General features: G+C 43.6%; 1 protein-coding gene across 8 annotated transcripts in view; it reads right to left on the reverse strand.

Moving 5' to 3' along the window:
- LOC143172280 (erbin-like) overlaps window positions 1-14,799 on the reverse strand; it is a 180,873-nt gene that overhangs the window by 105,906 nt on the left and 60,168 nt on the right. For 7 of the 8 annotated variants that reach the window (XM_076361512.1, XM_076361511.1, XM_076361515.1 and 4 more), the window contains 2 exons: window positions 6,008-6,205; window positions 669-786 (listed from right to left, as the gene is read on the reverse strand). In XM_076361512.1, coding sequence (XP_076217627.1) covers window positions 669-786; window positions 6,008-6,196 — 307 coding nt within the window. In that variant the 5' untranslated portion in view covers window positions 6,197-6,205. Of the gene's footprint in view, window positions 1-668; window positions 787-6,007; window positions 6,206-14,799 lie in introns of those variants that run through there. The other variant, XM_076361518.1, reaches the window with a different exon arrangement.

The raw sequence follows: 14,799 nt of genomic DNA on the forward strand, positions 1-14,799 counted from the left end.
CCACACAAACAAGTCTAATGACAATATAAGTTATTTCAATTTCCTCACAATTGCACACATCTGCCAACTTGCCAAAACATCACCATTAATAAGACCCCATGCATACAATACTTGGCTGACAACGTTTCATAATTTGTAAAAGGCTGACTCACACAGAATAATAGATTTTTAACAAGTCAGACAAGTGAACCAGTCATTGTCCATAGTCACTACTTCTCCCCATGCAAGAGGTTACCATCTGACAGCATAGCAGCCAAGTCCTACTACAATTTTCAGACAGCTCATTAAAATAAACTGAAAACAATTTTTTTTATGAAACCAAACAGAACAGAGAATCCAGAAAAATTTTACAAATTCTTGTGCAAACTCTCTTCAGTATAGTGAAACATGAGGAAATCTACTAAAAGTAATAAATTTGAGCATATGCATTTTTGAAAGAATATAGAAATATTTTCACCTCAAAGTACAAACCAATTTGATAGAGATAATTAAAACCAAATATGACAGATCATAAAAGAGCATCTTTTATGCTAAGCAGTGATTTAGAGTAGTAATTTAAAATTTACTAGCTATGTACCTTCTAGAAATTATACTTTCACTAGTATTTTTGTACAGTCAATAGTGATTTGCCTTTTAGCTACCCCAATATAATAAGTGAAGTGACTTACCATTCTTGCTGACATCCAGTTCCCTGAGATTAATGAGATTTGCAATGGATGCTGGCAATGTGGTTAGATCATTGTCTGGCAAACTCAGCTTGTGCAGAGACTGACAGTTAAAAAGTTGCTGTTGAAACAAAGAAAAAAGTGAATGCGACTTTCTCTTAGTTTCCTCTATATAGCTTTTATTTTTAATCCCTTTAAACTTCTGACCTTACGGCTTGAAGGCCAGACTATTTAAAGTCTTTGACTACAAAAACTTTATTTATTTAACTAGCTTTATTCAAAATTGACTAAGCTTACGATGCTTAGGAAAGCAAAAAAACTGCAAATGGTCACAACAAGCCAGCAGCTATGCTTAACACTTCCTACAAATTCCTTCCAGTATCTCAGAAATTGTGACCTGTAGTTACACATAGTCCTGCAAACATTGCAAAATATTTTCCATAATAAATATGCCATGTGATACCCCAAGAAGTAATTAGTTTCTTCAAAAAAGAAAAAAAAATACATTTTTAAAAATCGAATAGTTCTAGAACAGAGAATTTGATCTTCTCTAAAAGTTTAAATTTTATTCCATTATATATTACAACAAGTTTTGGGGGTTTTCCCCTTCCATGCTTCCTAGCTCAAGTACACCAAAATCCAACAAAATTATGATGAAAACTAGTGAAAGTTTGATCTAAGGATATATAGCAAACTGTATAATCTCTTCTGTATATATGTATTATAATTTGTATCAAATATTAGCTCAAAGCCAGATCTCTTCCTATATGCAAGGTACCTTGAGATTCTTACCCAAAGCTTTACAAATTGACAAAATAGGGCAAGTAATATTACTGGAACAGAAGAAAAAAAATCCTCAAATGATCCTCAAAGCTTACAGATAGTACAAAATAAATATCTGTAAGAAAGTGGATGAAAAGGTTCATCTGAACAATTTATGATGAAATATTCTTTTCCCAACAATTCTGGATAAGATCATTCATAAATACCTGGGCTTAGTGTTCTTTTCTTACGGAATTCTGAGAAAAGATCAGACAAAACCAGGAAGTCTTCTACAACTAAAAAAAATTTATCCCAATCAATGTCCTAGCAACGGGTTTAGTTCAACTGAAATTTCTTGGGTCTTTCTCAATTACAAGGCCATTATTTCAACCACAAACCATTGAACAAGCCCCATTCATTTAATGTTTGCATATACCACCCCAGAACAAAAGCAGACAAATTAGCAAGATGGACAGCTCAAAGAATGAGCTTTAACTTGCCTACTGATGTTTCCAATTCCTCAGAAATGTGCACCTGTTAGAACTAGTTGATATCATTAAGGCTTTGAAGAGTTAAAGTTACCTTAGGATATTATACGGGAATGAGAACTTTAATGAGCAAGAATATATACTTAAAACTCATCCCTGAAAACAATAATCTGGACTCCTAGGATCATTAGAAATTTCCCTGATTAGTCAGGTGAAAACAAATGCAGCACAAGGAATTTCAAGATCCCTAAAGAAAAAGAGGGGGGGGAAGAGGAGTTTTGTAGGGTGTTGACTTTGTAGTTGTTCCTTTTGTTATTGTTGTTTTTTAATGTTTGCATATTCAGTGATTAAGTAGATCATCATTACTGGTAGTAAACACAAGAAGTCATATAATTAAGCTCTATTTTACTACAGAATTCCAATTTCTTCCAAACAGCAGAGTGGGAAAACTAAAACTGCAGCAGTTTGAGCTTCTCAGCTCAAATGCACACCGTGGCACTTGGGATAAACAGGCTACATTTTTAGATGTGGTTTAGCACACAAGATGAAAGCATTTCAAACGCCCAGTCACTTTTGAAATTGAGACTACACCACCAGAGTTTCAGGTAAAGTAAGTCCTTCTCTACCACCATCTTTCTCCCTATCGCAGTTTGCTCATGCTGCACCCTCGGCCAGTCAAATTAATTGAGGAGCTATACTGTAAGAACCAATTTTTGAAGTACATTGGGGTTCTGAAAAGATTGGGGGCAATTAAAAAAAAAAAACAAAAAAAACAACCACATACAACTGACAGGCCATTTTCAGGGATCAGGTTGACAAGACAGCCCAAAAACAGTTGTGTTGTGGCATACAAAGGGCAAATTGCAAAAGAGGAATAAGAACACACCACCAGGGCAAAAAGTAAAGGGGAAGAGTGGGAATTTCTTAATTGGGCTTCAGAAAGCTGGAGACAGCCTAATAAGTACCGCACCCTTTGTCTGAGAGGATGGCTTAATTAGAAGCCTTTTTCAGAGTTGAAAGACTAAGTAAGCTTAGGTTAGGGAAAAGGCATACGCAGCTTGAAACTCTGGCTCCAAATTTGCTAAGATCATTTCAAACATTACAGACCTTCCCTTACAGACCTTATATGGATAGTTTTAAGATTACAATTTCTATCAAATAATTAAATAAAACATTTTTACTAGGTCTTTACTACTCCCTAATCTCTCTTCTTGTTTCCTTTACAGTATTTGAATTTACATGTGGGGTTTTTCTTCTTATGAAAATTGAAAAGGTAATAAAAAATAATGACCAAAATGACTTAAAAGCTGAAAAGAATGCTTAGCTTCTCAAAAATAAGCCTATAACAGACCAGTACTGTTTAATATCTTCATCAATGACATAGACAGTGGGATCGAGTGCACCCTCAGCAAGTTTGCAGATGACACCAAGCTGAGTGGTGCGGTCGACACACCAGAGGGACGGGTTGCCATCCAGAGGGACCTGGACAAGCTCAAGAAGTGGGCCCGTGTGAACCTCATGAGGTTTAACAAGGCCAAGTGCAAGGTCCTGCACCTGGGTCGGGGCAACCCCCAGTATCAATACAGGCTGGGGGATGAAGGGACTGAGAGCAGCCCTGCGGACAAGGACTTGGGGGTACTGGTGGATGAAAAGCTGGACATGAGCCAGCAATGTGCGCTCGCAGCCCAGAAGGCCAATCGTATCCTGGGCCGCATGAAAAGAAGCGTGGCCAGCAGGTCGAGGGAGGTGATTCTGCCCCTCTACTCTGCTCTGGTGAGACCCCACCTGGAGCACTGCGTCCAGCTCTGGAGCCCTCAGCATAAGAAAGACATGGACCTGTTGGAGCAGGTCCAGAAGAGGGCCACGAAAATGATCAGGGGGATGGAACACCTCTCCTATGAAGAAAGGCTGGGAGTTGGGGTTGTTCAGCCTGGAGAAGACAAGGCTTCGGGGAGACCTTATTGCAGTCTGTCAGTATTTAAAGGGGGCTTATAAGAAAGAGGGGGACAGACTTTTTAGTAGGGCCTGTAGCGATAGGACAAGGGGGAATGGTTTTAAACTGAATGAGGGTAGCTTTAGACTAGATATAAGGAAGAAATTTTTTACGCTGAGGGTGGTGAAACACTGGAACAGGTTGCCCAGAGAGGTGGTGGATGCCCCATCCCTGGAAACGTTCAAGGTCAGGTTGGACGGGGCTCTGAGCGACCTGATCTAGTTGAAGATGTCCCTGCCCACGGCAGGGGGGTTGGACTAGATGACCTTTAAAGGTCCCTTCCAACCCAAACTATTCTATGATTCTGTAAGGATGATTTATTACAATGTACAAATACATTAACATGAAGCAAGTGTAGGGTATTACAGGTCCCTGCAGTCCAGCAAAGAAAAGCAAAAAGGAATAAAACACAAATGTTCAAGCAGTCTTTCTAATTGTGTGGATAATTTAATCTTAGACTAGATCAAGGCAAGTGGTAGACTGCCCACCTTTCAGTTTACTCACGTATCAAAAATGGATTTCATATAGGATTAATTAATGAAATCAAATGGCATGTAACAGAAAAGGAAAACAAAGCAGACTAACAGCCTCTTCTTGTCTAGAACGCCAACATGCATTCATGTGATCACTACAGTACAGTCTTTCTTCCTCTTTTAAGATTACTAAAAGGAATTTTTTAGAGAATTGTCAGTTTGGAAGATGTTTGCTTAGTTCTTATGATTTGGGAAATAAATTAGAAATTAAATGCAAGAAGAGTTCAGAACATTTAATTTTTTGGCTAAGAAAAGTATTTTATTCTGTTTTTAAGCATTGAATTTTATTCTTTAATAAAGAATGAGAGACAGGAATGAAGTTCTGAAATCATCTGAAAAAATCTCAAAGACTGATACAAAGTCTTTAGAAGCAAGCTACTAAAACCTAAAGTGTCTAAGTCTAGAGTAAAGAAATATCTCCTTGGGAAGAGACAAGAATAAAATAGTGGAAGTTCTAAACTGTAACAGACTGACAAAATGTCTAGTTTTAACTAATATGTTATTAGCTCTATTCAACGTACAAATACGGATTTTCGTTGATGGCTTCTCAGGAGCATTTAAGGGTGGAGTTTCAAAAGCACTCAGCTGGTTTAAGTCAGCTTCACTGGAATCCAGGGTTTCTGATAAAGCAATTTCAGGAAAGTAACTTCACAGTTATTTCCTTATTAGTTTCATTTATCTTTCAAAAAATCCAAACCAGCAAAACCTGAAGTGGTTATAGGAAACTTTCAAAAAAATCTAACAAAGCATTCTACAGTTGTCCTGTCTGACAGTGAAGATTTGCACACAACTGTGACAAAAAAAATTTAAATATTAAGTCTTTAATCTAACTATTAAGTCTTTAATTCCATCAAGGTAGGACCTAGTAATGGAAATAAGTCTATTGTAGTGATCACTTTGTACTTCCCAAAAGTCTCACTGGCACAAATTTTCATTCTTTTCTCTAGTATACTGTTAATTCAGTGTGCAGTTTGTCCTCAGATTTCAGAACAAACAACAAATATTAATTTCTATAATAAAGATATAATCAAAGTGGCATTCCAGCTCTCTAGTTTTTGAACTTAAGTAATTTGAGATACTTCAGATAGTCTGTTCAGTCATGTACCAAAGAAGAAAGCAGGACGTCAAGTGAACAGATACTTCAGACTATAGTTGTCTTTTGTGGGAATGGAGATCTGAACAAGACATTAATCTCGCTTCTTCTAATCTTCATGTGTTATCAGAGATTCAAAATAATGCAGCAATTTGTTCAATACAGTTAGTCAATTTGAGCAGACACTGCAACAAAAATAAATTAGCCTGCCTCTTCTGCTAGGTACCTCTCTTGGGCTGGATCGGTTGTTTAAGAAGTTTCATCCCAATTCAGTACAGCAAACTAGTCAAGCTGGAACGCATAAACATTCCTTCTACCAGGGACACTTCTTCTGGGACCAATATTTACTTAAAAGTATTTGGCAAACTGCAGCCTAAAAACTGAACCATGAAGCTCGACACTATCAGCTTCTACAATGCTGATGAAGTAACACAGTTAATAAATGTAACTAAAAGGAAAACCACCCAACATACCTTTGGAAGCTCTTCGATTTGATTAGCGTCTAAATAGAGCTCTTCCAAGGTCTTTTCAAAAGTAAAAATCTCCTTAGGCACCTGTTCCAGGCTGCAGTGAGAATAATCAAGTGTAGTGACCGTTTCCTCCTCTCCACGCAGACAGCGACATGGCACCAGCCGCACAAAAAGATTCCGCTTTGTTGTCATTTTCAGGCACTGTAAAACAGAAATTGGTCGATTTAAAAACCACGACTTCAGAAATACTTATGTGGGCAGCTTCTCAAACTTCCCCTGGCTGCTAAATACTTAAATAAGAAAGAAGTGTATACATACCTGCATATATGTGTGTATGTGTATACACATAAGAGAGACAAAACTTATTTATTTTCTTTTAAACACAACAGATCTGTAGTGGTATTAAGTGTGCTTAAAACACCTACAGACCCAAGAAAATGAAGTAAAAATTTAGCCAGTAAACTGCTCACCCAACACAGCCCTACACTGTAGAAAAGCAAAAAATTTTGAAGCAGCAGTCCTGAAGTGTCAATTCTGTTTTTACAATATAGCTTCTCCTTACCTTTACAAAGGTTATTGGGATGATATTAGCGCTTAATATAACAAAATCCACCCTCTACAGAGCATTAAAATGTAGCTACAGAAAAACTAAATATTTTTTTGTGATGAACAAGACTCCTGCTTCCAGCTAGGATACAGTTAATTTCCTTCCGAATAGCTGGCATAGTGCTGTGTTCTGGATTTAGGATGAGAATAATGTTGATAACGCACCGATGTTTTAGTTGTTGCTAAGTAGTGCTTACACTAGTCAAGGACTTGTATAAGATTGTCGTGGTTTAACTTCAGTCGGCAACTAAGCACCACGCAGCCGCTCGCTCACTCCCCCCCACCCGGTGGGATGGGGGAGAGAATTGGAAGAGCACAAGTTAGAAAAACTCGTGGGTTGAGATAAAAACAGTTTAATAATTGAAATAAAATGATAATAATAATAATAATATGATAATAATAATAATAATAATACACAAAGCAAGTGATGCACAGTACAATTGCTCACCACCCGCTGACCAATGCCCAGCCAGTCCCCGAGCAGCGGCCCCCCCCGGCCAGCTTTCCCCAGTTTATGTACTGAGCATGACGTCCCATGGTATGGAATGTCCCTTTGGCCAGTTTGGCTGTGCCCCCTCCCAGCTTCTTGTGCACCTCCAGCCTTCTCAGTCAGTAGAGCATGGGAAGCTGAAAAGTCCTTGGCTAGTGTAAGCATTACCTAGCAACAACTAAAACATCGGTGCGTTATCAACTTTGTTCTCATCCTAAATCCAAAACACTGTACCAGCTACGAGAAAGGAAATTAACTCTATCCCTGCCGAAACCAGGACAATATCCACCCCTTATTCTATACCATCTGCGTCATGCTCAAGACTAACATTTTCCAGTACATTTTCATTAATCACCACCCCCTTTTATATATATATATATATATATATACACACACACACACACACAGATATCATTCCCTTCGTCTGTGGGCCATCCCTCTAAAATGTTCGGTGAGTTCATTTAGTCCATGACTTTGGGCTCCATCTGTCATAATAATCTTTCAGGGCAGGAAAAATGGAGATGGTATGCGGTGTTGGATTGTTTCATGTTGAAGTCAGTTCTGCTACCATCATCACTGTGCTTTGCTTGGTTTCACTGAAGTTATTCTTCATTAGTCTGGGTGATTCTTATTGTAATAATATTAGTATGGCATATAATATTATTAGTATGATTAGTATATCTGTGTATTATTAGTATAACTATTATAAATATAATTAGTACTTAACATCACATAATTCAGATCATTGGCTATTCTCACCCAAAATCAAATCCCCTTGAGGTACACATCGGACTTCCCCATCCTTCCGCATTATCCACCAAGTGCACCCAGGTCCTTGAGCAAAAGCAATCCCATGGATGGGTCTGCCTCTGCCCGAGGCAGGAATAACCCAGACTGCCTTCCCCAGCATATTTTTAATGTGCACTACAGGGACTTTATTCCCATCTACAGTACGTAAAAGTTCTGACTGGGAAGGGCCAGCTCCATTGGCAGATCCCCTCGTGTTGACTAACCAGGTGGCCTTTGCTAAATGCGTATCCCAATGTTTGAATGTCCCGCCACCCATTGCTCTCAGCGTAGTCTTTAACAGTCCATTGTATCGTTCAATTTTCCCAGAGGCTGGTGCATGATAGGGGATGTGATACACCCACTCAATGCCGTGCTCTTTGGCCCAGGTGTCTATGAGGTTGTTTTGGAAAAGAGTCCTGTTGTCTGACTCAATTCTTTCTGGGGTGCCATGTCGCCATAGGACTTGCTTTTCAAGGCCCAGGACAGTGTTCCGGGCAGTGGCATGGGGCACGGGATACGTTTCCAGCCATCCGGTGGTTGCCTCCACCATTAGTAAGCACGTGGCGCTTGCCTTGGCGGGTTTGTGGGAGTGTGATATAATCGATCTGCCAGGCCTCCCCATATTTATATTTCAACCATCGTCCTCCATACCAAAAAGGCTTTAACCGCTTGGCTTGTTTAATTGCAGCGCATGTTTCGCATTCATGGATAACCTGGGCTATAGTGTCCATGGTCAAGTCTACCCCTCGATCACGAGCCCATCTATATGTTGCATCTCTTCCTTGGTGGCCTGAGGTGTCATGGGCCCACCGAGCTAGAAATAATTCACCCTTCTGTTGCCAGTCCAGATCCACCTGAGCCACTTCAATCTTAGCAGCCTGATCCACCTGCTGGTTGTTTTGATGTTCTTCAGTGGCCCGACTCTTGGGTACGTGAGCATCTACGTGACGGACTTTTACAACCAGGTTCTCCACCCGGGCAGCAATATCTTGCCACAATGCGGCAGCCCAGATGGGTTTGCCTCTGCGCTGCCAGTTGCTCTGCTTCCATTGCTGCAACCACCCCCACAGGGCATTTGCCGCCATCCATGAGTCAGTAGAGAGATAGAGCACTGGCCACTTTTCTCGGTCAGCAATGTCTAAAGCCAGCTGGATGGCCTTTACTTCTGCAAATTGGCTCGATTCACCTTCTCCTTCAGCAGTTTCTACAACTTGTCGCATAGGACTCCATACAGCAGCTTTCCACCTCCGACGCTTTCCCACAATACAACATGACCCATCAGTGAACAGGGCATATTGCTTCTCATTTTCTGGTAGTTCATTATACATTGGGGCCTCCTCAGCACGCGTCACCTCCTCCTATGGCGATATTCCAAAATCTTTGCCCTCTGGCCAATCCATGATCACTTCCAGATTCCTGGGCGACTGGGATTTCCTATTCAAGCCCGTTGTGTGATCAGTGCGACCCACTTCCTCCATGTAGCATCAGTTGCATGATGTGGACAGGGGACCCTCCCTCTGAACATCCAGCCCAGCACCGGCAGTCGGGGTGCCAGGAGGAGCTGTGCTTCAGTGCCGATCACTTCCGAAGCAGCTCGAACCCCTTCATATGCTGCTAATATCTCTTTTTCAGTTGGAGTATAGCGGGCCTCGGATCCTCTGTATCCCCGACTCCAAAACCCTAGGGGTCGACCTCGAGTCTCCCCTGGTGCTTTCTGCCAGAGGCTCCAGGTAGGGCCATTCTCCCCAGCTGTGGTATAGAGCACATTTTTTACATCTTGCCCTGCCCGGACTGGCCCCAGGGCTACTGCATAAACTAGCTCCCGTTTAATTTGTTCAAAAGCTTGTCATTGCTCAGGGCCCCATTTGAAATCGTTCTTCTTTCGGGTCACTTGATAGAGAGGGTTTACAATCAGACTGTAATTTGGAATACGCATTCTCCAAAAACCCACGACGCCTAAGAAAGCTTGTGTTTCCTTTTTGCTAGTTGGTGGAGACATGGCTGTTATTTTGTTGATCACATCCATTGGGATCTGACGACGTCCATCTTGCCATTTTATTCCTAAAAACTGGATCTCCTGTGCAGGTCCCTTGACCTTACTTTGTTTTATGGCAAAACCGGCCTTCAGCAGGATTTGGACTATTTCCTTCCCTTTCTCAAAAACTTCTCCTGCTGTGTTGCCCCACACAATGATATCATCAATGTATTGCAGGTGTTCCGGAGCCTCACCCTGTTCCAGTGCAGTCTGGATCAGTCCATGGCAAATGGTAGGGCTGTGTTTCCACCCCTGGGGCAGTCGGTTCCAGGTGTACTGGACGCCCCTCCAAGTGAAAGCAAACTGTGGCCTGCACTCCGCTGCCAAAGGGATTGAGAAAAACGCATTAGCAATACCAACTGTGGCATACCACTTGGCTGCCTTTGACTCCAGTTCGTATTGAAGTTCTAGCATGTCCGGCACGGCAGCACTCAGCGGTGGCGTGACTTCATTTAGGCCACGATAGTCTACTGTTAGTCTCCACTCTCCATTAGACTTCCGCACTGGCCATATGGGACTGTTAAAGGGTGAGCGAGTCTTGCTGATCACTCCTTGGCTCTCCAGTCGACGAATCAGCTCATGGATGGGAATCAGGGAGTCTCGGTTGGTGCGATATTGCCGCCGGTGCACCGTGGTGGTAGCAATTGGCACTTGTTGGTCTTCGACCTTCAGCAACCCCACAACAGAGGGGTCCTCCAAGAGACCAGGCAAGGTGGACAGCTGTTTAATTTCCTCCATCTCCAAGGCAGCTATACCAAAAGCCCACCGGTACCCTTTTGGGTCCTTGAAACACCCTCTCCTGAGGTAGTCTATGCCAAGGATGCACGGAGCCTCTGGGCCAGTCACAATGGGGGGCTTCTGCCACCCATTCCCAGGTAGGCTCACTTCGGCTTCCAATACAGTTAGCTGTTGGGATCCCCCCATCACCCCAGAAATACAGATGGGTTCTGCCCCTATATATCTTGATTGCATTAGGGTACACTGTGCACTGGTGTCTACCAGAGCCTTATACTCCTGTGGGTCTGATGTGCCAGGCCACCGAATCCACACAGTCCAGTAAACCCGGTTGTCCCTTTCCTCCCCCTGGCTGGAGGCAGGGCCCCTCTAATCCTCATCACAGTACTCATTTCTCACTTCTCGTACATACGAGTCAGAAGTTTCTTCATTAAGATCAAGAGTAAGATCAGCCCTTCTACTCTCTCTGGGGAACTGCCCGCTGGAAACTGGAGCAGCAATTTTCCTGGAAGAACCTCTTTCTGTGATTGTTTTCCCTTGCAATTCGCGTACCCGTGCCCCTAGGGCTGCAGTAGGTTTTCCATCCCACTTCCTCATGTCCTCTCCGTGGTCACGCAGATAAAACCATAGGGTGCCCCGTGGTGTGTACCCTTTATATTCTCTCTCTCGAGCAAAAGAACGCTTACTTCTAATAGCCGAGATACTGGTCCGTACAGGTGGGGAGTAGGACCTATCCTCTCTGAGTTGCTGGATCTCCCGGGACAGTTTTTCGGACAGTTTCTCCACAGCCGAGACGAGGGAGGAAGAGAGACTTTCTTCGTATTGCCAGAGTTGACTAGCCAATTCATCCACTGTTTGTTCCTCTCCATCTTTCCAGGTTATCACTGCCAATGAATTGGCGTATGACGATGGTGAGCTCCTTATAAACTTCCGCCACATGGGTCGTGTGCACTTGACTTCGTCTGGATCTTTGGATAGTTGTTCATTGTTCAGGTCATCATAAATCACCTCCAGCACAGCTAATTCTCTCAGAAACTGGATACCCTTCTCCATGGTGGTCCACTTGCTTGGGCGACATATGACATCTTCCTTAAAGGGATACCTTTCCTTCACGCTTGACAAGAGTTGCCTCCAAAGGCTGAGGACTCGTGTCCCTTTTCCAATGGCTCTGTCAATGCCCCCTTCCCTAGAAAGGGATCCCAGCTGCTTGGCTTCCCTACCCTCTAATTCCAGGCTACTGGCCCCATTATCCCAGCATCGGAGCAGCCAGGTGACAATATGCTCACCTGGACAGCGGCTGAAATCTTTTCGTATATCTCGCAGCTCACTCAGGGATAGAGATCGGGTGGTCACTGCCTCGTTTATGAGTTCTTCCTCTTCCTCCTCCCCAATCAGCGGCCGGCTCTCCTCCTCCCATTCTCGTGATGGCCCTTCTTCAGGGTCATCTGTCTCGTATACTTCTTCCTCCGCTTTCCTTTTAGAAGAAGCTTCTTCCTCCCTTACTAAACGAGCCGACTTTCGCTTCCAAGATTTCTTCTTGTGTACAGGGGCGACTGATACCGGCACAGGCTTGTTCTTTGGTTCAGCCACAGGGCGTGTTGCTGGGGTCGGAGTGGCCGCAGGGCGCGTTGCCCGGGTCTGAGTGGCCGCAGGGCGTGTCGTTTTACTGTCAGAGCTAGAGACCTTCTCTTCCCTTTGAGGGCACTGAATGGTGTTGAACAGGGCTCGGCAGGCATGGGCCAGGCCCCAGCACGTTGCAATGATCTGCATCTCTCTGGAGTTGCCAGGGTGACAGCATACTTTGTCCAAATATTCTACTAACTTTTCAGGATTCTGCACTTGCTCAGGGGTGAAGTTCCAAAACACTGGGGGTGCCCATTGGCCTAGGTGCTTGCCCATCTTGTCCCACACACCCTGCCACTCATAATTATTCAGCCTTGGGGCAGATCTCTGGATGATATTCTTAAATTGCTTACCAACTTTAGACAAAACCGAAACAATATTCCCAAGAAGTACCAATAGAAGTATCTTAACTGCCCAAGGATGTTCAAAATACTGAAAAGTTACTGTAATGAAGGAGGAAACATCATAGAAGAAGGTAGTGACACTGCCATTCTGTATTTCCTCCGTAAACAAACTCTCAGAGAAGTCACTGTAATTGCTAGTTGTCTCCACGAAATTGTATCCGTGGTACAGTAACGGCTTCATTGCGAAGTTTACATACCACACTAACGTCAAGGTCAATGTTCTAAAAACAAACCTCACAAACGAGACATTACTATTCACTGCAGACCACAGCAAACTGCAAAACCCAACACCAATCTTTAACATGTACAGCAGGAAAAAGAGCGCGATGCAGATTATACAAATCAATATCGAGAACAGAGAAACCAACATTGTGACCCACAACTACTAACAGATATAAGTTCCTTAATACACTCCGGTTAATCTGTTATTATCTCAAACCCTTCGCGCCCCATGTTGGGCGCCAAAAAGGACTGTCGTGGTTTAATTTCAGTCGGCAACTAAGCACCACGCAGCCGCTCGCTCACTCCCCCCACCCACAGTGGGATGAGGGAGAGAATTGGAAGAGCACAAGTGAGAAGAACGCGTGGGTTGAGATAAAAACAGTTTAATAATTGAAATAAAATGATAATAATAATAATATAATAATATAATAATAATAATACACAACAAGTGATGCACAGTACAATTGCTCACCACCCACCGACCGATGCCCAGCCAGTCCCCGAGCAGCGGCCCCCCCGGCCAGCTTTCCCCAGTTTATGTACTGAGCATGACGTCACATGGTATGGAATGTCCCTTTGGCCAGTTTGGCTGTGCCCCCTCCCAGCTTCTTGTGCACCTCCAGCCTTCTCAGTCAGTAGAGCATGGGAAGCTGAAAAGTCCTTGGCTAGTGTAAGCATTACCTAGCAACAACTAAAACATCGGTGCGTTATCAACTTTGTTCTCATCCTAAATCCAAAACACTGTACCAGCTACTAGAAAGGAAATTAACTCTATCCCTGCCGCAACCAGGACAAAGATATTAAACAAGACCGGCCTCAAAACTGAGCCCTGGGGAACACCGCTCGTGACCGGCCGCCAACTGGATTGAACTCCATTCACCACAACTCTCTGGCTCCTCCACCAGCTCCCTCAGCACTCTCAGGTGGATCCCATCTGGCCCCATAGACTTGTGAGCATCCAGGTGGCATAGCAGGTCATTGACTGCTTCCTCTTGGATTATGGGGGGTTCATCCTTTTCACCATCCCTGTCTTCCAGCTCAGGGGGCCAAGTACCCTGAGGATAACTGGTCTGCCTGTTAAAGACTGAGGCAAAGAAGGCATTAAGTACCTCAGCCTTTTCCTCATCCTCGGTGACAATGTTCCCCCCCGCATCCAATAAAGGATGGAGATTCTCCTTGGCTCTCTTCTTGTCATTAATATATTTGTAAAAACATCTTTTGTTGTCTCTATCGACAGCGGCCAGATTGCCTTCTAGCTGGGCTTTTGCCTTTCTCATTTCCTCTCTGCATGACCTAATGAGATCCCTGTACTCTTCTTGAGTTGCCTGCCCCTTCTTCCACAAGTGGTAAACTCTCCTTTTTTTCCTGAGTCCCAGCAAGAGCTCCCCATTCAGCCAGGCCAGTCGTCTTCCCTGCCCGTTCTTCTTATGGCAATCTTTCGCGATCGCTAAGCCCAAGACGGCCTCCAACCACCACATCTCCCACCAGTCCTTCTCTGTTTGTAAACAGCAGGTCGAGCGAGGCACCTCCCCTGGTAGGCTCACTTACCAGCTGTGTCAGGAAGTTGTCTTCCACACACTCCAGGAACCTCCTAGACTGCTTCCTCTCTGCCGTGTTGGATTTCCAGCAGACGTCCGGGAAGTTGAAGTCCCCCACGAGAACAAGGGCTAGCGATTGAGAGACTTCTGCCAGCCGCCTGTAGAATGCTTCATCCGCCTCTTCATCCTGGTTGGGTGGTCTATAACAGACTCCCAGCAGGATATCTGCCTTGTTGGCCTTCCCCCTCATCCTTACCCATATGACACGATAATATTACTGGTAAAAAGACTAATTTGGTATTGCTGTCATCTCCGTACCTTGGGCGCCATCTCTCGGAAACTATTAATAATGA

Source organism: Aptenodytes patagonicus, chromosome W (assembly GCF_965638725.1).
Source record: "Aptenodytes patagonicus chromosome W, bAptPat1.pri.cur, whole genome shotgun sequence".
Taxonomy (NCBI): Eukaryota; Metazoa; Chordata; class Aves; order Sphenisciformes; family Spheniscidae; genus Aptenodytes; species Aptenodytes patagonicus.